The 23,329-nt window shown below is 53.1% G+C and overlaps 1 protein-coding gene across 1 annotated transcript; it reads left to right on the top strand.

Annotated features, from left to right (window-relative positions):
• Nucleotides 1-1,548: 1,548 nt before the first annotated feature.
• LPO (lactoperoxidase) lies at nt 1,549-22,847 on the top strand. The gene is made up of 12 exons (XM_056126532.1): nt 1,549-1,612; nt 2,634-2,721; nt 9,890-10,047; nt 11,524-11,641; nt 11,945-12,074; nt 12,623-12,829; nt 14,078-14,402; nt 17,751-17,911; nt 19,347-19,593; nt 20,370-20,543; nt 21,941-22,178; nt 22,640-22,847. The coding sequence occupies exons 1-12, from the start codon at nt 1,549-1,551 to the stop codon at nt 22,845-22,847; spliced, it is 2,118 nt and encodes a 705-aa protein (XP_055982507.1).
• The last annotated feature ends 482 nt before the right edge of the window (nt 22,848-23,329 follow it).

Genomic DNA, 23,329 nt, shown 5'->3' with positions numbered 1-23,329 from the left:
GTCACTCAGAGTCTTTTCAGATGCATGACCTTGCCTTTGTCTGACTCTGCTGCCCCATATCCCTCCTTCACACCCACCAGGAAAGTTAGCTGCAATGTGGAAAACTTTTTTGATCTTGAATTCCACAAATTCCCAGTGACGGAAGACTGAAGGGGATCCCAAGGAAAGAAGAGGAAAAACAAATTCTAACTTTAAATTTTCCTGATTAAATTTCTAAACTTCTGGGGCTAGAGTGATAGCACAGTACCTAGGGCATTTGCTTCGCACATGGCCAACCCAGATTTAATCCCTGGCACCCAATGTGATCCCCTGAACCCCTCCAGGAGTGATCCCTGAGCACAGGGGCAGGAGTAAGATTGAGTGCTGCCGCTGGGCTAGAATGATAGTACATCCGGTAGGGCATTTGTCTTGCACACGACGGACCTAGGTTCAATATCCAGCATCCTATATAGTCCCCTAAGCACCTCCAGGAGTAATTTCTGAGTGCAGAACCAGGAGTAACACCTGAGCACCACTGGGTATGACCCCTCCCAAAAGACTGAGCACCAATAGGTATGGCCCCTACCCCACCTTCCAACAAAAGGGGCAGGGAGAAATATTTAGAGGTGGGAGGAGGATGGAATTATTAGTCTGAGGCACAGTTGTCCTCTGGCAGTCCCCATCCCAAGGGAGAGGGGCCCAGGCGTGTCCCAAGGCTCACCTGGAGAGCCCAGCTCCAGAGCCCCAATCTCTTTCCAGCAACTTCAGGGGGTGTTGACCCTCTAGCCTGTCTGATGTTGCTCTTCCTGGTTCAACATCCCAACTAGCTGAGGGGTGCCCTCTTGCAAAGTTGGGGAACCCCTCAGGTAGGTGTGCCCCCATTCCATCTGTACCCCCTGGGTGCCCTCCTGGGTAGCAGCTAGCATCTCCTCGGATGTAAATGGGGCCTGCTGCCCAGCCCCCCGTCTGATGTACACTCAGTGAAACCCGTGGGAAGCAGAGCCGTCAGGTGGGCTCAGAGGAAGGGGTGCGGTGCTGGTATCCTCTTGAGCAGCCTCCACACACACAGCCCAGCCAGGCCTGTCATCGCATGGGCGGGGGTCCTCCCAATTGGTGCTCTGGGCAGAGTTTCTGAGGGGGTCACTGTGGCAGTGCCTGGCTGGCAGGGGGTGCTCTGTCCTGAGAGGAAAAGAGGCAGGAACTCCGAGGAGGTTTTTCTTAGGGATAGCAGGGGGGGTCTGCAGGCTGGGCTCAAGGACAGAATCCAGATTCGGGGACTCTCCATCGCACCCTCACTTGACAGGTCAGGTGCTGCGAGGTTGTCACTGGCCCCACAGATGAGGTGGGAGAGATGTGGAACAGTCCCCGGGGACGCTGAGCTCAGTCCCGTCCATCACAGCCTGGCAGGTGTCCACACCATCACAGATGAGCCCGCTGGCCTCGTTCTGTGCCAGAGCAGCTGGAGCTGGGGGAGGGGGGGAGGGTCTGTCCTGTTGTCCCTCAGGATCCTAGTCCCTCCCATGGGGCCTCAGGGAGTCTCGTCACCTGACTCTGGGTCTCCTTTCAGTCATGCTGGCGCTGGTGTGCCTCGCCACCCTCCTGGCCTCCCTGCCCTGGTTCCAGGCCACGAGCGGTAAGTAGCCCCGCAGCGCCGTTCTCTGCAGTCCCTGTACAAGACCGTAAAAATCTACCTCCCTGCCATGCAGGAGGCTGGAAGCCATACCCCACGGGGCTGGCAGGTCCTATTCCCTTGGAGGGCTCTAGGGATGACCCCTTCCTCGCCGCTTCCTGGCTTCCTGTGGGCCCTGGCAGCCCCTGGCTCACTGTGGCTTATAGCTCCCCTCCCGGCCTCCCTCCCCATGTGACCTTTCTCACTGTGAGTGTCCTTCCAACAGGAGTCATTGGGTCAAAGCACCCAGTCCTATACTCACTTACATCTGCCAAGACCCTTTTCCTACAGAAGGCCACACGCGGAGGTACCAGCTGGACACCTATTGAACCTATTTAACCTATTTAACCCACTACACTCCCCTTGTTCAGAGAATGCATGTGACCCCTGGCCACGCTCTAGCCCCTTACTGTGACTGAAAACAAGGAACCCTGCCTGCTTCCTCCCACATCCTCCACCCCACCTCAGGAGCCCTGTGATCAGCTTTAGGGTCAGGTCACCAGGCTGCCTCTGGGGCTGCACTCAGATGCTATCACCCCTCCTTTATCCCTTCCCCAAAGGTCTCAGTCCAGGGCTTCTTCAGCTGGGGGTCATGACCTCAGAGGAGTCCCCTGGCACTGAAAATAGGGGTTGCAAAAAACTCCAGCAATAGTGAAAGGTTTCTGAACACACAACCACCAAAAATGACTTTGAAACGAAATGCATCACGACCCTGGGGTGTTCGCCTTGCACATTTCTCGGCGAGGAGTAGTCGCCATAGGAAGCGGGGTTGGGGGTGGTGGGGGGCAAGTCAGGGCTTCTGAGGCCCCACTCTGGCCTCCTGGTGGAGGAGCAGGGAGGTTCCCTCCTTCGGGCCCTCAGCTCTTTGGGAGTCCCTGAGAAAGCCTCTAGGCTGACTCAGATCTGAGGGGGCTGAGAAGCAGATGGAAGCAGGGGGCACGTCTGGAGGGGTGTGTGATAGCCCGTTCCTGCTTCTCTCTCCAAGCACAAACCCCAGGGCCAGCTTCCATCTCGGAGACTGTGAGTCAGGTCAAGGTGCAAGTGAACAAGGCCTTCCTGGATTCCCGGAACAGGTAGGGGAGCCCCCACCCCCCACTCCCCAACACATACACACACACACACACACACACACACACACACACACACACACACACTTCCTGCCAATGACAAGGAAGCCCACTGAGGCCAACCTGTAACCTCAGCAATGATACGACCTGCCCTTCCCTGCCAACCCCCTCACTCACAAGGATTCGACTGTGGCAGGCAGGATGGTCAGGCAGCACTCCCGACACCCTCTGTCCATCCCGCCTAACCCAAAAGCACTTTCTCCCAGTGGTTAGTGCTTCCTGAGGTCATGCAGTCCCAGAAAGCCTGGAGGAGAGAGTGCTCCATCCACCCCTACACTCAGGTGCTAGCGGTGGGGAAGCATTTGGAGGGAAGGAAGAAGGTGAGTGAGGAGTGAGGTAAAGGGGGACGAGAGCAAGGTGAGGCTCCAGGTGCAGCCTCACGGACCCCAGGGGATCTGTTTCTGCCCACCTTGGAGCCGGGCGGCTGAGTTCTCCTCTGCCACTGTTTCCTTGTCAAGGAATTGTGGAAACTGCCACCTTGGGATGGGGAAAGGAAGCGCACGGTGAATCTCAGTTGCATTGGCTCCAAAACAGTCACCCAACTAGGTTCTGGCTGAGTTTTCAGCAGCTAGACCTAGTGCTGGCAGTGGGCAGAGCAAGCCTGGTGCTCACCGAGACACCTGGACACACCAGCCTTGTAAAAGGTTCCCAGACTTTCAGGGATCCCATGGGACACAGCGGAATCCCATCTTTCTTCTCTGGTAGGGCTGAGATTTCCAAAGTAAGCTGAGAAGCCTGGACCCCTGGCATCAGCCTACTTTCGAGGTTGAGAGGAGGCCAAAAGCAAGAAGGAACCATTGTGTGCAGCAGGAAACAAGCACCTTCCCCCACACCCTCCCTTTGTCTTCACACTGGCATCGGACTTCATTTCTCTTGGCCTCTGTCTGACTCTGACTCTCCCATAGTTTTTATGGTGAGGGTGTTTGGGACTGTGTGGTGCCTGGGACTGAACCCAGCCTTCCACATCCAGAGAAAAGGATGAGCTACAGTCCATGAACCAACTCTCCATAACTTCCCCGCACCCCCCCACCACACACACACTTTTTTGTTGTTGTTGCTGACTTGTGAATGCCAAGAGTGCTTTGGCTTCTCTAGTCCCTAGAAGAGTTTGGGAGGGCTTCAGACACCACTTTGAAAGAAGAGAGAGCCATTCAAAGTGAGCAATAGAAAATAAATTACCTAGCATCTGCCCCTGACAGGCAGGCTTGAATGGTGATGGGAAAATTCAAGCAAACTATAATGCCCAAAAGCAGAGAGAGTGTCTAAGGGGAAATTGGCTGCCATAAAGGCAGGGTGAGGACTGGGATGGGGGTGGGGGGTGGGGAGCGGGGATTACTGGGGACATTGGTGGTGGAAATGTTCACTGGTGGAGGAATGTGTGTTTGATCATTGTATGGCTGAAACTCAAACATGAAAGCTTTGTAACTGTATCTCATGGTGATTCAATTGAGAGAGAGAGAGAGAGAGAGAGAGAGAGAGAGAGAGAGAGAGAGAGAGAGAGAGCGCAAGCCAGTGAGTGAGTTGTGAGCTGAGGGGCAGAGAGGGAGTGACCCTTTCCCCTCTCCACATGCCCCTCTCCCGATTTCTGGGGTTAAGTGGGGGGGGGGAAGAGATGATGAGGTGCAAGTCGCTGGGACAGGACGCCATTGCCTTGGGAGCTCCTTCCCTCCACGGCCCTTTTCTGCCTCTTGGAGAAGCTGCTTTCATCTCTCTGACCAGCGGGGGGTGGCTGTCTTCCCCCTCCCTTCTCCCCCACTTCCTTCTAAACAGCTTGCAGAAAAAGAAAAGTTTTGCCAGCAACTAGAGGGCGTGTGAGTTTGGGGCTCCAAGCACCCCGTCTGGCTAGCTCTGCTGTCAGGTACATAGCTCCAGCTGCCACGGCTTGCTCTGAGCAGGTGGCAACCACCAGCCAAGATTCCTGGGCACACTCGGCCCTTGTCACTAGAATGAAATCAAAGGCAGGAGAGGATTTCAGCAAGCCAATGAACTTCTCCAGATGAAGTTCTCTCCCTCCCTTACTTCCATCCTTCCAGAGCCCCCAGGTGCAGAGTATAAAAGCCGCAAACGCACTGCTCATCACTGACTTGTACGTGGTAAACGGGGCTGCTTTGAAAGTCACCCTCACTCGCAAGTTCTTGGAGTTAGAGGACCTATGGAGAGGGAAAGAGTTGCTTCAGAGGCTGGAGAAATATGGCAACAGGTCAGAGCACCTGCTTTGAAGACAGGAGACCTGGGTTTGATCCCTGACACAGGTCCCCCAAACACCATTAGGCATGACTCCCAAACACCAAGCTGGCACTAACCCCTGAGCACCACCAGGTGTGGCCCAGAAACAGACTCAGGAGTCGCATTTAATCATCTTGTTACACGAGCAGAGCAAACTGTCAGGCTGGTGATTAGCACTGAGAGTGAAGAAAAGAAACAGCAGGTACTACTGTCCCATCATGGGTCCCAGCAAGCCTGACATGGGGCGTGAGGGAACCAGAACCAGCCCAATAGGAGGGCAGTCCAGGCCCTGGGGCAAGAAAGAGTTTCAGGGGCTCAGGAAACAGAAAATAGGGCGACTCTTAAGGATATGGCATAGAAGGAAGATGGGGACTGTGTTCCTGAGGGCCACAGAGCAGTCAGAAGACAGATTAAGGGTGGGGATTGGGGAGCAGAGGGAAAAAATGAAGAGTAACTTTGTTTTTCTTTAATTTTTAGTTTGAGTGCCACACCCAGTGGTGCTCAAAGCTTATTCTTGACTGTGCTCTGGGATCACTCCTGGTGGGACTCAGTGAACCATATGGGATGCCAGGGATTGTACCCAAATCAGCAACTCACAGAGCAAGTACCCTATCCACTATACTATTGCTCCTTAAAAAATTATTTTTCCCCCATTTGATATTTTTTATTGAATCACTGTGAGATAGACACTTAAAAAGCTGCTCGTGATTGGATTTATGTAATACAGTGTTTCAACACTCATCCCTCCAACAGTACCTTTCTCAGCATCAGTGTCCCCAGTTTCCCTCCCATCACCCCCACCCATTTCCCCTGCGCCTGCCTCTGTGGCAGGCACTTTCCTTCTCTCTCTCTCTCTCTCTCTCTCTCTCTCCCACACCCCCCCCCCGCTTTGGGGCATTGTGGTTTGCAATACAGGTAATGAAACTTTATCATGGATATCCCTTTACCTACTTTCGACACTCAATTCTTCTCCAGAGTGATCATTTACAACTATTATTGTCATACTGGGCTGGAGTGATAGCACAGTGGGTAGGGTATCTGCCTTGCATGCGGCAGACCCGGGTTCGATTCCTCCGCCCCTCTCGGAGAGCCCGGCAAGCTACCGAGAGTATCCCGCCCACATGGCAGAGTCTGGCAAGCTCCCCGTGGCGTATTTGATATGCCCAAAACAGTAACAAGTCTCACAATGGAGACGTTACCGGTGCCCGCTCGAGCAAATCGATGAACAATGGGATGTTAGTGCTACAGTGCAGTGCTACATTGTCATACTGGTCCCTTCTCTATCTTACCTACCTTCAGACCCAAACACACTTGTGGTAGATTCCAACCATTGACTGGAGGAGTGACTTCTTAAAGGATATGGAGGTCTCTTTTCCAGGTGATGGAAATGTTCTGGGATTAGGTAAACATAATGGTTAATGGTTGTACAACATCACAAGGAAGAAATGCTACAAGTACAGGGAATCACACCAGCCCAGGGACAGCTAATGAAATGCTTCAGTCAGAGTGGTCTGGTATGACCTCATTCTGAGATCCCTGGGACAGGGAAGGCAGAGGGGCAGGAGCCCAGTTAGGAGGGCAAAAGAGGGGCCAATGGAGAGGTCAGGGGAGCAGCCTGCAGGAGCAATGAGTTCTCTGGAAGCACTGCCAGGACCCTGAGCCCTTCTCTGGCGCAAAGGAGGTAAGTCCCTGGTGAGTCAGAGTTCAGGTGGGAGAGCCAGGCAGAGCAAAGGGCAAGGTAAGGAGGAAGGAAGAAGCTCCTAGAACCCTGGATGAGACCTTCTCCTTGAGATGTCTTGCCCTAGCCCCTTCAGGAATGGGCTGCCCAGATGGTCGTTCCAATGCTAAAGCGTACTATGCCCAGTACACAGAGTACTGTGCAAGAGTACTGTGCCCATCCAGCTCCAGGGGCTGACTACCGATCTCAGCCAAAACTCCCAAGAAACACTAAATCAACTGAGATAGAATGTTTGTATTTGAGATTAGAAATAATCCAACAGCACAGTTTGATCTGAAGTTTCATCCTCATCCTATGGGTAAGGAAATGGTACCAGGAGGCTGTGGACCAGCCCTCAGGACACCAGTGTGAATGGAAGCCTGTACTCAGGGTTCCGAAGGAAGTTCAACTTTGAGCCCTGACTCACTTTGAGGTCATGTCAGCAAACCATAGTGCAAACCTTGCCTCTAGGCCCAAACTCTAGAACAGTGTTGGCCAACAAAATAGTATCTGCGATTAGGAAACATTCTCTATCTGTGTCTTGTTAAACAGGAGCCACTGGCCACCCAAGGCTACTGGGCACTGTAAACATGACTAGTGCCATAAGGAACTGGATTCTTCATTGTGTGTAGCATTGAGGAATTTCTATTTAAGTGGCCACACGTGGTGAGTGGTTAGCATGGAAGACGGAGCAAAGTGCTGGGCCACTGGACTTGCAACAGCAGCAAAACTACTTCATCTCTGGGCTTTTGTTGTTATTGTTTGATTTGGGGTCATATCTGGTGGTGCTCAGGGGTTACTCCTGGTTCTGCACTCAAGAATTGCTCCTGCTGGTGCTTAGGGAACCATATGGGATGCGAAGGATCAAACCAGGGTTGGCTTCATACAAGGCAAGTGCCCTCCCTACTGTACTATTGCTCCAGCCCCATTGGGGTTCTCTTTCACTGAAGTTGAGGGCTTGGAAGAAGAAAGGCTGGTGATTAGAGCTCAGTCATCACAGCCCTTGTTCCTGCCCCAAGCACCCTAGTGGCCCATCAGACGAATGGGCCCCTCACTCACGACAGACCCCTCACCTCCGAAATCAGTTAATAACCTGATCTGTGGTGACTGCTGGGTTTTGGGACCAGTGATCTATATTCCAGACCAAGGCTTGGCGCTGGTGAGAACTGAACCATTTACAACAGTTCAGAAGTGTAGAGCCCAAGAGATCATCTCAGCACTGCCTCATCCCACTCCTGGGGAAACTGAGACATGGGAAAACCATAAAGGGTTATTTTGTTTTGTTTTGCTTCATTTCATTTTGAAGCCACACCTTGCAGTGCTGGGGGCCACTCCAGGCTCTGTGCACATGGGTTGTTCCCAGCGGTGCTGAGGGCCCCTGTGGTGCTAGCCCCTGTGGTGCCCGGACCTCCCACACCGAGCATGCTTTGCACACATGCAGCCTGCTGACCTCTCTCCAGCCCAATAGAGTGTTCTTAGAAGGGATTTCTCTGACATTGCCTTGCCATTGGTCAGTCACTCACGTATTGTTACAAACTTCCTAGAGAAGAAAGTTACGTTACAGAGGGGAGAATAAGGAATAAATTAGGGTGAACTTCTTGGCCAGGAAACGTCAGCAAGACTTTACCTGCCACTATCCACATCTCCACTGACTCCAGGACCTCATCTGTTGCATGAAGTGGTATATATCAGTCAGTCGGAGGTGCGGAAACAAGACACGCAAGAGGAATGTAGAGAGCACGGAGGGTCAAGGCATCAATCTAGCTCATGACCAAGAGCGACTGCCAGAGGCCTCCTTTTATTCTATTTTTTTTTATCAGTTACGTACTAATGACTTCATCACAAAGAAAGAATCATTAACAAGAGTACAAATAGTTATAGGATACGCATTCATCAAAAGAACATCAGGGTATGCATTGTCTTGTTAAAGCTATGTTGTCATGATTAAAACGTCAGAGGAAGATATGGAGCTGGACAGTAGGCTCTACAGATCACGCCCCTCACTTTCTTGTGGTCGGATAAACAAAAACCAGAGAAGGCTCATACTGATACTTGAAGGTCAAGCCAGATTAAGGATGTGTAAGAGAGGGTGAAACTGCTGCTTTGTACTGCCAAGATAATGTATGACCAGGAGGGCGTATGAAAGCATGCTGTACTTTTTCAGATCATCTGGACTCACAAGTTTTAGCTTGCCCACTAAACTCAAAGTGGGGCCTTGGTTCTGCTTCCTGCTTACAGGGCAGTGTTCAGAGGCTTATCCTAATGTCCTGGCTTAGCATCAACATTATCCAATAAAGGCTGTTTGCACAGGCAGAGGGGAAGATCCTTTAGCATTTCTAGAATTTCTGGTCCACAGGATGCAAAGGTTCATCTGAATGAATCCATCAGTCCTGGGAGTCAAATTGTTTCATTTGTTTAATTTTGTATGTATTGCTTAGTTCAGTTTTAGGTTTTGATATGGGGTTCCAGGCTGGTCTTCATTTTTGTAGTGTTTGAGGGGGAAACTCTGAGCTTGGCACTCAGGGGTCACTCATGGGAGTGCTTAGGAGACCCTGCAGTGCCAGGGGTGGACTTGGGGCTCCTGCATGCAAAGCCTGTGCTCCAGCCCTTAGAGCATCTGTCCAATGAGTAATTTTTCAGAGGAGGCACAACCATAGGTCTGTGGTAGGGGCACTCCTAGCAGTGCTCAGTCTAGGGGTGGGATCCTCTGTCCAGTGCTCAAGCCCAGCAGTGCTCAGAGGCCACCAGGGCAACGCTGACAGTTTCTAGTGGGGAGCAGGTGTACAGTGTCGGGATCAAAGTCAGGCCATACCCACTAAGCATCTGCTCCACCAGCAGAGTTCCTCCCAGCTCAGCTGCAGCTCTCTGGCCGCACGCTCCCACCTCCCATGAGAAACGTTCCACATGGGGCCGCAGCCATAGTCCAGCAGATAGGGCACTTGCCTTGCATGCAGCTGACCCAGGTTTGATCCCTGGCAGCAGACATGTTCCCTTGAGCTCTAGCAGAAGCAATTCCTGAGCAGAGCCAGGATTAAGGACTGAACACGGCCTGGTGTGGGCCAAAGAAAGAAAAAAGAAAAGTTCCAGAAGCACTGGCAGAGAAATAAGGGATGTTGAGAGCACAGGAAACACCCATTTCCCCTGGGGCCTGGCCATGGCTCCCCACTGCAGGCTGAAGACTGCGCTGCACTCTGAGGCGCCCAGCCTGCGGCAGCTCACAGAGTACCTCAAGCACGCCCGAGGGCCCACGCGCACAGCCATCCGCCACGGGCAGGTGTGGGAGGACTCCTTCAAGAGACTGACACAGAGAGCCAAGACCAATGCCACAGGTACTTCTCCCCCCCCCCCCAAGCCCCAGGCTCAGCTCCCTGCAGCAGAAAGCACAAGTCACCCCCAAAGTGCAGACCCTCGGGGCCCCTCTACTCCATTATTCCAGTGACTCCCTAGAATGCAGAGCAAGGAGGGGCCAAAAGACCATGAACCCCAGCAAGGTCACATGAGGGGATATACCTGCTCCTGATTGATGCCTTTATTTATTAGGGAGCCTCCAAAGCAGAACTCAGGGGACCCGGGGAGGCGGGGCACTACCGGTAATGTTCAGCCAACAAGGCAGGACAGTTCAGTGGTTGGGCTCTGTGAGGTCAGAGACCATCAGGGGACATATCGGTGGTGTTCAGGGGTCACCCAGGCCAGACCTAGCAGTGCTGAGGTGAAGGGCAGGGGGCATGCGGTGCCAGGGATGGGGAAGAATCCCCATCCACGCTTTTATATAACACCATCTGCAGGACTTCTGTGCAGAGGGAGGACTAAGGTCAATAAGAGGAACTCCCTATGTAAGCCAGGGGGTCGCTACTATCAACTAGCAGGAATTCTCTGCCCCAAGTCACACATGGTGTCCTTCCCCGCTAGACATTCAAGCCACTTGTGCCAGGCGGATGCACTGAGCTGATATCTCATTCCATCCTGGGCATTGTGGAACAAAACCATGACCTGTGTTCTCAGGGGCACTGTGCACCTGAGAACTCCAGGACTTGCCAGTTCTCACAAATACCTTGCTCCACCACCCCAGAGCCCAGACACCAGGCTGCACCAGGCTTCAGTCCATGCCACATGCCAACCTGGTGCACCCAGCCCCTGCTGTGTGCTCAGAGCTGTGTCTCCCCAGCACTATTATTGGACACATCCTGTCTGCTTGGTGCCAGCACTGTCAGGGAGACTTCGAAAGAAGCTGGGCTCATCACAGGAAGCCTAACCTCAGCCACCTCAGAGGCAGAGGATGACTAACCACGCTGGGAACTTTTGCATTACTAGCAGTGAGTGCTGTCTTGGTCTAAAGCCTCGGTGGTCTCTGTTTCTTTCCTGTAAAACGGGAGTAAAAATTCTCACCTTGAGGCCAGGAGATCAAAGGACCAAGTGTGAGCTTTGTTTAATACCTGGGCTTCCTATGGTTCCTAGACCACAGTGAGCAAGCCACTTTCCTTGCACACTGAGAGCTGGGTTTGATCCCCAGCACATATACGGGTCTCCAAACCCTTCTAGGAGTGTAATACCTGAGTAACTCCCCTGTGCAGAGCCAGGAGTAAACCCTGAGCATCTCCGAGAGTGCCTTACTGTCCCTTCGGCCAGCCGGCCAAAATCTTACTTTAAGGAGTTGCCAGCATTAAGTGAATGAGAAGCCACCTGAGAGATTTGATCCACTTTGAACACGGTGGATTCCAGAGCGGGTAGACTCGTCCCTTGTTTCTGCTCCCTGCCACCCCCACCCAGAGCCTCAGTATGTGCTCCCGGGACCCCTTCTGTTGCAGTCCCCAGGCTGGACCTGACAGCGCTGTCGTGGAAGGCGGGCTGCGGGGCGCCCGTGCGTGTGGTGGCATGCGACCAGGACAGCCCTTACCGCACCATCACGGGAGACTGTAACAACAGGTGAGCCCGCATGAGTAGTTGGGGTGGGGAGGCACACGCAATAGAGCCTCCCCCCCCTTATTCCCCAGCCCCTTGAAAAGGAGCCCAGCACATTGCAGGGGTGGGGGCAGTGGGCGGGGAGTGCAGAACTCCCACATTTGAGGGGCTCCTCCTCCGCGCCCCTTCCCCTCCCCCTGTCCCCCTCTCCCGGGGTCAGATGTTCCCGGTCCATCCAGTTGGTCCCACCTGGGGATTGCGGAGAAGCGGGGCAGGGATGGGATGCAAACAAGGCCGAAACTGAGCGCGGGGTTTGCTCGGTTCCAGGGGGAACCCCGCGCTGGGCGCCGCCGACCGGGCGCTGGCGCGCTGGCTGCCCGCCGAGTACGAGGACGGGCTCTCCCTGCCCTTCGGGTGGACCCCGGGGAAGACGCGGAACGGCCACCCGGTGCCGCTGGTGAGCCCCGAGCCGGGAAGGACCGGGCGCCCGAGACGGGGACTTGCTCCCGGGCGATGCTCCCTAAAGCGCCACTGGAGGGCAGCAGAGCCCAGAGCCCCGAGTGGGTCCGTGTCCTCCCCGCGCCCCACGCGTTGGTCACGTCGCCGCTGCCCGCTGCCAGATCCCTGCGGTGTCCCAGGCAGATGGCCTCCCTGCCCCATCCTGCCCGCGCCTGCCCCGCCTCAGCTCCCGGAGCGCATCAGCTGTTGTTTGCCTGGAGGTCTACACCCCTTTCCAGGGCGGATTCCCAGACCCCTGCACGCACTTAGGGGAGGGGGCAGCCGGGCTCGGTTTGCAGCCCTCAGGTCTGGAGGTCACGAGACCTGTGGGTAACCCCCATGCCTGGGCTTCACCTCTCTGGGATTCGAGTTTCCACGTCCACAAGGTGGGGGCCGCGCCGCCCCCCTCGCACGCTTAGCATCTTCGGGGAGGGCGTGCGCTTGGCTGCAGGAGCGCCCGATCCCCCCCAAGCCTTGTTCCCTCCAGCCCGCCCTCCCGGCTTGCAGGCGCGGGAAGTGTCCAACCGCGTGGCGGCCTACCTGAGCGAGGAGGGCGTCCTGGACCGCGGCCGGTCCCTGCTCTTCATGCAGTGGGGCCAGATCGTGGACCACGACCTGGACTTCGCCCCCGACACTGAGCTGGGGAGCAGCGAGTACTCCAAAGCGCAGTGTGAAGAGCACTGCATCCAGGAGGGTAACTGCTTCCCCATCATGGTAGGTTCCAACGCAGGGCTGGGTGCCTCATGCTTGCCTGCAGCCAGGAAATAGCTCACCTGAGCACCCAAGAGTCCCAAAGGAAGGCACACTGCATCTCCCTTTAAGGCAAGGGGGACCGTGTGAGAAAGGGACCAGAAGCCACTGCTGATGAGACTGGGACTCTGGGACATGACAGTTTCTGTCCCACCGCTCTGTGTCCCCCAGGGGACAGGAGAATTAGAAACACCCAACCCTCATGCCAGACTCTGGGAAATCCACCTCTCCCTGGGACCACACACAGCAAAGCTGTGTCCGGATCATAGTCTCATCTCTGAGGAGAATGGAACCCCACTGGAAGTCATCCTGGCTGTGGGAGATGGTTTCCAGGAGGGGCTGTACCCCCAAAGGATGAGTCACATTTGCAGCAAGGACTTCTGGGAATTTTCAGCCAGTAGCGAGCCTGACATTTCAGGGGTCTATCGATCTGCCTGTCGAAACTCCTTGTGTTTTGGTCACAGCTGGCTCTGCTCAGGGTGACTCCTGGCTCTGCACTCAGGAAACCATATGGGATGCTGGGGATTGAACCCAGGTCAGCTGCATGCAAGGCAAACACTCTCCCTGCTGTACTATCACTCCGGCTCCTGCCCTTGCTTCTTATGGTTGGATTTCACAATTAGAGGATTTATTCTTTGAAACAACAGTCTGAGACCATGTGCTCAGAGAGAAAGCTCTGGAGCCGTGGGTTGAGGCCCATCTGGATCTGAAGCCGCATCTATTCCTTCAAGTTTGCAAATTGTTGGGAAAGTTCCTCATGCTAAGCCCCCGTTTTCTCATCTGTAGCATGAGGTGGGATTAACCGCCATAGAAGACTTTATGAGGACAAAAGTAAGCATTAACCTGGCATAGGGAAGATCTCAAATAAATAAATGACAATTGTTATTAGAAGTGATTGTTCGTAGTTTCCCACTCCTGCTTCCCTGCCCAGGGCTCTCAGACTTCCTCCGACCTCTGGAGCCCTCTCTGTGAGAGATGAAGGAATTGCTCTTAGGCCTTTTGAACAATGAAAGAGAAAGAACTCCCGGGTGCTGCAGGCCCAGGAGGTGGAACCCCTGTGGGGGAGGGGCTCTGGAGTTCATATCTGGTGTTAGGGTGCCAGGCTGTCCTCACCACATTACCAGCTTCACACAAGGATCCCTCTAGAAAGAGGTGGGCAGCGCCCAATTGTGAGCCCCCCTTTCCAGTCACCCACCCCTCATCTCTCCACAGCTCCCACCCAATGACCCCAAGACAAGGAAGCAAGGGAAGTGTATGCCTTTCTTTCGAGCGGGGTTTGTCTGCCCCACGCAACCCTATCAGTCTATGGCCCGGGAACAGATCAATGCCTTGACGTCTTTCCTGGATGCCAGCCTGGTTTACGGGGCTGAGCCTGGCCTGGCCAACCGCCTCCGCAACCTCAGCAGCCCTCTGGGCCTCCTGGCTGTCAACCAGGAGGTGTCGGACAGGGGCCTGGCCTACCTGCCCTTTGACAACAAGAAGCCAAGTCCCTGTGAATTCATCAACACCACTGCCCGCGTGCCCTGCTTTCTGACTGGTGAGTCGGGTGGGAGTGACGGGGGTGTGGGGGACCCTGGGGAGAGAGAAAAGAGTGAGAGGCTAATAGAACTTCTGGGGGAACCTAGGTAGACTTGCTGAGTCTCCCTTATCACCATCCTTGGGGAGAAACACACACTTCTTTTTTTTTTTTAATTTATTTTTTATTAGTGAAACACCAGCAAGGGAGCTGGAGCGATAGCACAGCGGGTAGGGCGTTCACCTTACAAGCGGCCAACATGGCCGACCCGAGTTCGATTCCTCCGCCCCTCTCGGAGAGCCCGGCAAGCTACCGAGAGTATTCGATATGCCAGACACAGTAACAACAAAGTCTCCAATGGAGACGTTACTGGGCCCGCTCGAGCAAATCGACGATCAACGGGAGGGCCTTTACCTTTACCTTTACCTAGTAAAACACCATGAGGTACAGTTGTAGATTTACAAATTTTTGTGCTTGAATTTCGGTCATACCATGATCAAATACCCATCCCTCCACCAGTGCCCATTTTCCACCACCATGGATAATATCCCTCCCCCCCCCTTTCCCCCCATCCCCCCCTGCCACTGTGGCAGGGCATTCCGTTTTGTTCTCTCTCTCCTTTTGGGTGTTGTGATCAGCAAAAGAGGCATTGAGTGGCAAACATGTTCAGTCCAGTCTACTTTCAACCTGCATCTCCCCTCCTGGGAGGATCCTCCAAACACCCTCCATTTGGTGCTCCCTTCTCTATCTGAACTGTCCTTTCCCCTAGAATACCCGGCTGGCCTCTAAGCTATGGAGTAATCCTCCTGGTGTTGATCTCAGCTATTCTTGGATATTAATCTCATATTTTGTTATTTTATATCCCCCAGATGAATGCAATCTTTCTATGTCTATCCCTCTCTTTCTGACTCATTTCGCTTAGCATGATACTTTCCATATTGTACCACTTGTATGTAAATTTCATGACTTCATCTTTTCTAACAGCTACATAGTACTCCATTGTGTAGATGTACCAAAGTTTCTTTAACCAGTCATCTGTTCTTGGGCACTCAGGTTTCTTCCAGTTTCTGGCTACTGTAAAGAGTGCTGCAATCAACAAACAAGTGCAGATGTCACTTCGACTACACATTTTTGCCTCTCTGGGATATATTCCCAGGAGTGGTATCGCTGGGTCAAATGGGAGCTCAATTTCTAATTTTTTGAGGAACGTCCATACTGTTTTCCAAAAGCGCTGAACCAGTTGGCATTCCCACCAACAGTGAAGGAGTGTCCCTTTCTCACCACATCCGCGCCAGCATCGGTTGCTTTTGTTCTTTTGAATGTGGGCCAGTCTCTGAGGTGTGAGATGGTATCTCATTGTGGTTTTGATCTGCATCTCCCTGATGATTAATGATGTAGAGCATTTTCTCATGTGCTTTTTTGCCATTCGGATTTCTTCTTTGAGAAAGTTTCTGTTCATTTCATTGCCCCATTTTTTGATGAAACACACACTTCTTCACTATAGTCTCTGGCACTGGGCCTGAACTGATAGAAGGACCTTGATGAAGAGAGAATATAAGAACATATGTTCAGCACGCTCACACACACACATACACAAATGCACACACACTTATTTTTAACTAAATCAGGAAAGCACAAAGCACAGCCACACTGTCCCCCCATTCATGGCTACTCATTATTAACCTATTTATTTATTTATTTTTTATTATTATTTATTTGTTTTTTTTTTTTTGCTTTTTGGGTCACACCCGGCGATGCTCAAGGGTTACTCCTGGCTCATGCACTCAGGAATTCCTCCTGGCGGTGCTCGGGGGACCATATGGGATGCTGGGAATCGAACCTGTTCCGACCATGTTGGCTGTGTGCAAGGCAAATGCCCTACCCGCTGTGCTATCGCTCTAGCCCCTTAACCTATTTATTTAATGTCTCTCTTTTTCAGCATTTTCTTTCTCATAGATATGCTGAGTATTATTATACCTCACTGGGATGACACTATGATGACACTACATCCTGTTGTCTTCCTTCACTCAATATAGCCCCCATGACCCAATTACCATAATTTATTATTTCAATCTATTTGGAGACTTTTGAAGCATTTCCTCTTTCTGTGAATTTTTGCTGCAGTTGCTCTTCAGACAATCAACACTCTTGTTGATGGGTCTTTGTGTTTGTTTTTTATTTATTTATTATTTAATTTAATTAATTTATTTGGTTTTGGTTTTGGGGCCACTCCCTGTGATGCTCAGGGATCATTCCTGTCTCTGAGCTCAGGAATCACTCCTGGCATTGCTTGGGGCGGGGGGCCATATGGGATGCCCAAGGAATTGAACCCCAGTTGGCCACATGCAAGGCCAGTTTTAGTTACCCACTGTCCAATCACTCCAGCCCCATGTTTCCTTTAAGACCCCTCTCATAGGACCACTCCCTCCTACCCTGACATGACCCTTGGGTCGGAGTTTTTGGTAGGTCTCTTGGGAAACTATAGGCACACATGTCTTCATCAATCCAGATGCGAACCACACCTTTCCTATTTACTCAAGAATATCCACTAAGGGTTGGAGTGATAGAACAGTGGGTAGGGTGCTTGCCTTGCACGCAGCAGACCAGGATTTGATTCGCAGCATCCCATATGGTCCCCCAAGCACCACCAGGAGTGATCCCTGAGTGTAGAGCCAGGAGTAGAGCCTGAGCATCACTGACTGTGGCTATAAAACCAAGTATTTGTAAATTTAACAGACTCTCCCAGTGATTAGAGGACTCCAGAAAGTGTTCTGTGAAACACTGGTCTTTCATTATTTTATGACCCCCTTCTTGCCTTCCTCCTTAGTCATAGCCCCATTCTGCCCCCTTTACTCCACAGAGGAATTCTACCATCCCGGTTCCCATTCCCAGCCCTAACCTATCCCCTCCCCCAAACCTTCAGCACCAAAAGTCCCATATTGAGGGTTCAGGATTGACTTGAGGGCCCAGAGCCAGTGCCTTGCACACACAAGATCTCAAGATAGATTTCCAGCACTATGTGACCCAACCCCCCAGAGCCCCCAAGCATCCTTGGGAGACCTTTCCAGAAAGCCCCTTTTATTTGCCCTTCTGAGAAGGCAGTTGGGATTCGAGTTAGTCTTTATTATCTTATGTAGGTCCTTGATTCCGCAATCTCAGAAATGTGCAATAACTCGCTCCAAGTCCCACCTCTACAGAGCATGTCATGGAGGGAAGATTCCAAACTGATGAGTCTGACCTCCCCATCTGACCTCCTCCTGTTTAAGGGACCCTCGGAGGAGGGTCCCTTTGGGGAGTCATCATTTCTGCGGGTTCCTGAATTGGAGGTCACCCGGGGAGAACCCACCTTCCTGCCTTCTGGGATTTCAGGAGATTCCCGAGCCTCGGAGCAGATCCTGCTGGCTACCTCCCACACCCTCTTGCTCCGAGAGCACAACCGGCTGGTCAGGGAGCTGAGGATGCATAACCCGCTGTGGGACGGGGAGCGGCTCTACCAGGAGGCCCGGAAGATCCTGGGAGCCTTTGTACAGGTCCCGCCTCTGCCCCTGCTGGCTGCTGCTCCTCCTGCTACCCCCCTGCACCCCACAACTTCTACCCTCTCCCCTCTGCTGCTTCCTTCCCTTCTCACGCTTCCCAGCCTCCCCTACTCTGTCCCCTGGACTCAGTATTTCAGAGTGGTGCAGACCCTGGGCACTCAGGAGGCCTGCCTGGAACTGTTCCTGGGACTACACATTCTGTTGCTCCCGGGATGATGGAGCAGATCTTTGGGTAGCCTGACTGGGTTGACGTCTGTGTTAGCCATTACAGGCATGGTCAGTTGGTACCATTGACTGACTGGCTGGCTCAGGAGAAAAAGCTTGGAATGGTTCTCATATTGCTATGAATCTGCACATTTTATTTGAGCATGCTGGAAGGTCAGCCCCAGGGTCTGAGACCGCAGCTGGATTTGATGCTACAGCTGGACCAGTCCACTGCAGCTGGAAATAGGGTTCCGTCTCCTGTTGCCTTCCACAAATGAAGGAACAGGCTCCTGGCTCCTCACGATGATGCCCCCATGGTCCGTGCTGCTGAACAAATTGGAACCAGCAGACAAAGAAAGCGATAAGAGGGCCCATGAGTGCAATAGAGTATTATGCACATTTAATTACATAATAATTGTGAGCTGGTAGAAACATGAGAAACAGTAAGTGGAAAAGCAGAATGCAAAAATATGCGTCTTTCAGGACCACAACTTCATATAAATATTATCATAGAAATAGAAACTGGAAAAAATGAATATAATTATTTTGTTACATGGCAACATGCTTCATCCCCCTAAGTTTTTAAATCGATGTATGCCAGTTTGTGGTTTTAAGTGAAAACAAAACCAGAGGTTGAGCTCTGCAGTGTGGCCTTTCTTCTGGAACTGGAGGCTGGAGGAAGGTCCCGGGACTCCCCTGGGAACTGATCCTGCAGCACATTATTCATTCCTCTTGCCCCGACCACTGCCCTGGGAGACTTTAGGGCTGTACTTGGAGCCAGGGTGGCAGAGAGCACATGTCAATGCAGACAACTGAGGGCAGTACCTGTGTTGAGATGAACGACACAAAATCAGTAAAACGACTGTCCTAACCTGCTAGTGAGGTCTGCTCGGTCCCTGGGAGGGAGCAAATAGGTTCCTTGGCTGTCCAATTGCTTTCCTGCATTTCTTTTTTGTTTTGCGTCCATACCTGGTGGGTGGTGCTGAGGGCTTACTCCTGGCACTGTGCTCACTGGCAGGGCTAGGGGCCTGTGTGGGAGGCTGGTAATCAAACCCAGGTCAGCCGCATGCAAGGCAAGCGCCTTGCTTGCAGTACTATCTCTCTGGCCGCAATCTTGCTGCATTTCTGACCTCCGTCCCCTTTGGCTAAGGTTCCTCTCCAGGCTCCTCCTGCAGACATCTCAGTCTTCCTGCACCATCTCCTCATGACCTGTTTCTCCTTCCAGATAATCACCTTCAGGGACTACCTCCCCATCTTGCTAGGCGATGAGATGCAGAAATGGATCCCTCCCTACTGCGGCTACAACCCCTCTGAGGATCCCCGAATTGCCAATGTCTTCACGTTTGCCTTTCGCTTTGGCCACGTAGAGATCCCCTCCACCGTATCCCGCCTCGATGAGAATTATCAGCCGTGGGGCCCAGCGCTGCCCCTGCACACCCTCTTCTTCAACACCTGGAGGATCGTCAAGGATGGTAGGTTCCCGCGGGGAGGCCCTGTCACTCACAGGCCTCACCCCGCTGGCCGGAAGTCAGCCTCTGAGAACCCTCTGTGTGACCTTGGGGAAGTGAACATCCCTCTTCAAGCCTTAGTTTGCTCATTTGTAAAATGGAGACAATTTTACCTAGAGCCCTGCCCAAATCACCTGAGATTCCACTGTGGAGCTCCTTGTGACAATTCCTGACAGGGAGGCAGTGGGCAGTTAGGATCAGTTGTTATTATTTCTTTCCTCCTAAGCGTCTCCTTTCCTTCTTTCAGTCTTCTCTGACCCTCAGGAGAGAATCGATGGGTTTGGGAAATAAATTGCTTTTTCATCTCCCTTCTAGAACTTTCCACCTCCACTAAGTGCCAAACATTGGTTCCGTCCCTCCTCTCTCCCTGGGCTGGGCCAGATTGAGCTTTCCTAAAGCTCAGACAAGATGGGGCCCTTTTCTGCAACCTCTGCCACCTCTTTCCAAGCCACCCAGTTCCTGGGGCAACCTCTGGGGGACGGAGCCATTCTCTGAACTCCAGCTTGGAAGCCTCCCTGAAGTGCCTCAGTGTGTTATTCTGCCCCTCTGCCCTGTTTCCAGCCCCAGGCAGTGGTCTGGACTCACCCCAGACTCCTCGAAAGCTGCAGGGAGTTCTTACCCCTCCTCCAAGCCCCAGATGCTTCATTGACTGGATTTCACCAGAAAAGGGGCTTCAGATGGAGAGAGGGTCCACGGCAAAGGATAGCCTGGCCTCTCCAATGCCCAGGTCTTCCTCACAGGTGGGATTGACCCTCTGGTGCGGGGCCTACTGGCCACGAAGTCCAAGATGATGACTCAGACTAAAATGATGACTGGTGAGCTACGCAACAAGCTTTTCCAGCCCACTCACAGGATCCACGGCTTTGACCTGGCCGCCATCAACATACAGCGGGGCCGGGACCACGGCATGCCTGGTGAGTGGGCTGTGGGCTGGCCTGGGGGACTCAGAGCTGATTTCTGAGGTTCCTGGAGACTCTTCTATAACCTTGAATATCTGGTCTATTCTAAAATAGAGGACAGAAATGCCATGGGGTGGTGGGGTTGGGAACAGAGAGTTCTCCCGAGTGTACTCAGGAAGCCCTGGGCCCCTCCCGGAAATCCTGGCCAACCAGGCAGCAGTTCGAGGTAAACATCAGAAGATGTAGTGATGCAGTGCTGGGGTTTACCTCAGCCTTCCCAGCAGTGCTTGGAGACCTCCAGGGTGTAGGAGGGATGCTCTGAGAATCAAACTGGGGTCAGCCACATGCAAGGCATGTGCCTTAATACCTGTGCTATGTCCCAGCCCCAGAGATATTCACTATTTTTAGGGGGGGTGATTGTTTGGGCTATGTCCAACAGTGCTCAGGGGCTATGCTTGGCCCGTGCTCCAGGGTCCTTCCTGGTTGTGCTTAGAGAGCCCATATGTGGTGCCTAGAAATGAACCAGGGTCAATGGCATGCAAGGCAAGTGCCTCCCTCTGTCTTGTCTCCATCCCACTTTTAAAAAACTTATTTATTTTTACAAAGCTGTTTATGATTGGATTTCAGTCATACAGTATTCCAACACCCATCTCTCCACCAGTGTATATTTCCCAGCACCAGTGTCCCCAGGTTCCCTCCCATCACCCCCACCCCCTGCCACCTCCAGCCCACTTTTATTTTACTATTGTTTATTATTATTATTATTATTATTATTATTTTGCCTTTTGGGTCACAGTGGGTGATGCACAGGGGTTACTCCTCACTTCTGCACTCAGGATTTACTCCTGGCAGTGCTCAGGGGACCATATGGATGCTAGGAATCAAACCCCGATCAGCCACATGCAAGGCAAATGCCCTACCTGCTGTGTTATCTCTCCAGCCCTCCAGCCCACTTTTAGAACTCGCTTTTCTCGTCTATGAAATGGAATCTTCCCTAAGTCATAGGTGAAGGGTATATCTGGTACTCTCCTGTGCGCCCTTAGACAAGAGAGCTCAGCAACTGTAAAGCCAATTTAAAATAGCAGGAAAGCTTAAGGAAAGGAGCATGGGGTGAGACAATGACAATTAGACCTCTTCCAGGCAATTTAATGTTGTGAGTGGGAGCCAGGCAGCTGGGATTCCATCCCAGTGTGACGAGGCTAGTCTTTCTGACCTTCAGGAGTCACTAATTGAGTCTGTGCAGTAGTTCACACGTGTGTCTGCTAGAATTGTCCCTGCATGCACAGTGAGCCCCACATTCCCACAGTCCCCAGACACAGAATGCTCTCACCCCACCCCTGCCTGGTTGGGAGTCCAGGCTTTCTGGACTAATGGAGCCCCGAGGAAGCAGCTTCTCCCCCGGCCCCCACTAGGGTACAACTCCTGGAGAAGATTCTGTGGCCTCTCACAGCCTCAGACACTGGAGGAGCTGGGCGCTGTGCTGAAGAACAAGATACTGGCCAAGAAACTCCTGGATCTCTACGGGACTCCAGACAACATTGACATCTGGGTAGGGGGCATCGCTGAGCCCCTGGTCGAAGGGGGCCGGGTGGGGCCTCTCCTGGCCTGTCTCCTGGGGAAGCAGTTCCAGAAGATCCGGGATGGAGACAGGCAAGTACAACCTTGGTGGGGAGGGGAGGGGGGAGGGCACAGCTGAACAAGGGAGGGTGGGGGAGGCATAGGAGGGCAGGGGAGGAGATGAGAGGACAGGGAGGGTAAGGGAGGGGAGGGCAGGGGTAGAAAAGGGAATAGAGAGGAGGGAGAGAAGGGGAGGGCAGGAGAAAAGAGGGGAGGGGAGGACAGGAGAAGGGAGTGGAAGGAAAGGCAGGGGAGGGCAGGGGATGAGAGGGGAGGGCAGGGCAGGGATGGGAAGGAGAGGAGGAGGCAGGGGTGGAGAACAGAGGGCAGAACAGGGCAGGGAGGGGCTGGGCAGGACAGGAGGGCGACCCTTCTCCACTGTGGGTGTGGCCTGCACTGGCAAGGATGAACCCCGACCTCAGAATGCTCCCCATGGCTACTGGCCAGGGCTGAGCATGCAGACATGTGGCGTCTGAGCCCAGCCCCACCCGCAGGTTCTGGTGGGAGAGCCCTGGGGTCTTCACTAGGAGGCAGCGCGACGCTCTCCGGAAAGTGTCCTTCTCACGCCTCGTCTGTGACAACACCCACATCACCAAGGTCCCCCTGAACCCGTTCCAGGCCAATAGCTACCCACAAGGCTTTGTGGATTGCTCCGCCATTGATCAGCTGGACCTCTCGCCCTGGGCCTCGGTGGGAAACTAGGGGCCCCGCCACCCCGCCTGGTGCAGCCATGATCCCTTTGGTCCACGATGCCATTTCAAACGAGCCCACTGATGATGGGTCCCTTAGTGCTCCCCACCAGTCCCCAGTCTTCTTGTTCTTGGGGTCTGTTCTTGGGGAGTGTCCAACACTCGCCCATGCATGTCCTTGCTAGGAGTGCTAAATCGCATTGACTCGGGCCCCAGGAGCCCATCCCTTGCTTGCCAGGTGTCACACTTCCCACCTGGACTGGTATTGGCTGCCTTGGTGCTTGCATTTCCCCAGCCTGACCCACTAGACTGTAAGCTCCAGGAGCCAAGGCCACAGCCGCGCCCGGGGTCTGTCTGCCGGGCCACAGCTTGTGTGCACACAGTAAGCACTCAATAAACAACTGATGACTGACTAATGGTTTGGTGGGATTTCAGAGAGGGCACAGAAAGGAGGAGGCGGGCTGGGCGGTGGTTCTAGAGGCAAGGCATGCATCT

Source organism: Sorex fumeus, unplaced genomic scaffold (assembly GCF_029834395.1).
Source record: "Sorex fumeus unplaced genomic scaffold, SorFum_2.1 ptg000063l, whole genome shotgun sequence".
In the NCBI taxonomy this organism is placed as follows: Eukaryota; Metazoa; Chordata; class Mammalia; order Eulipotyphla; family Soricidae; genus Sorex; species Sorex fumeus.
The sequence above is the reverse complement of the archived record's forward strand: the minus strand, read 5'-3'. Positions and strand labels throughout refer to the sequence as shown.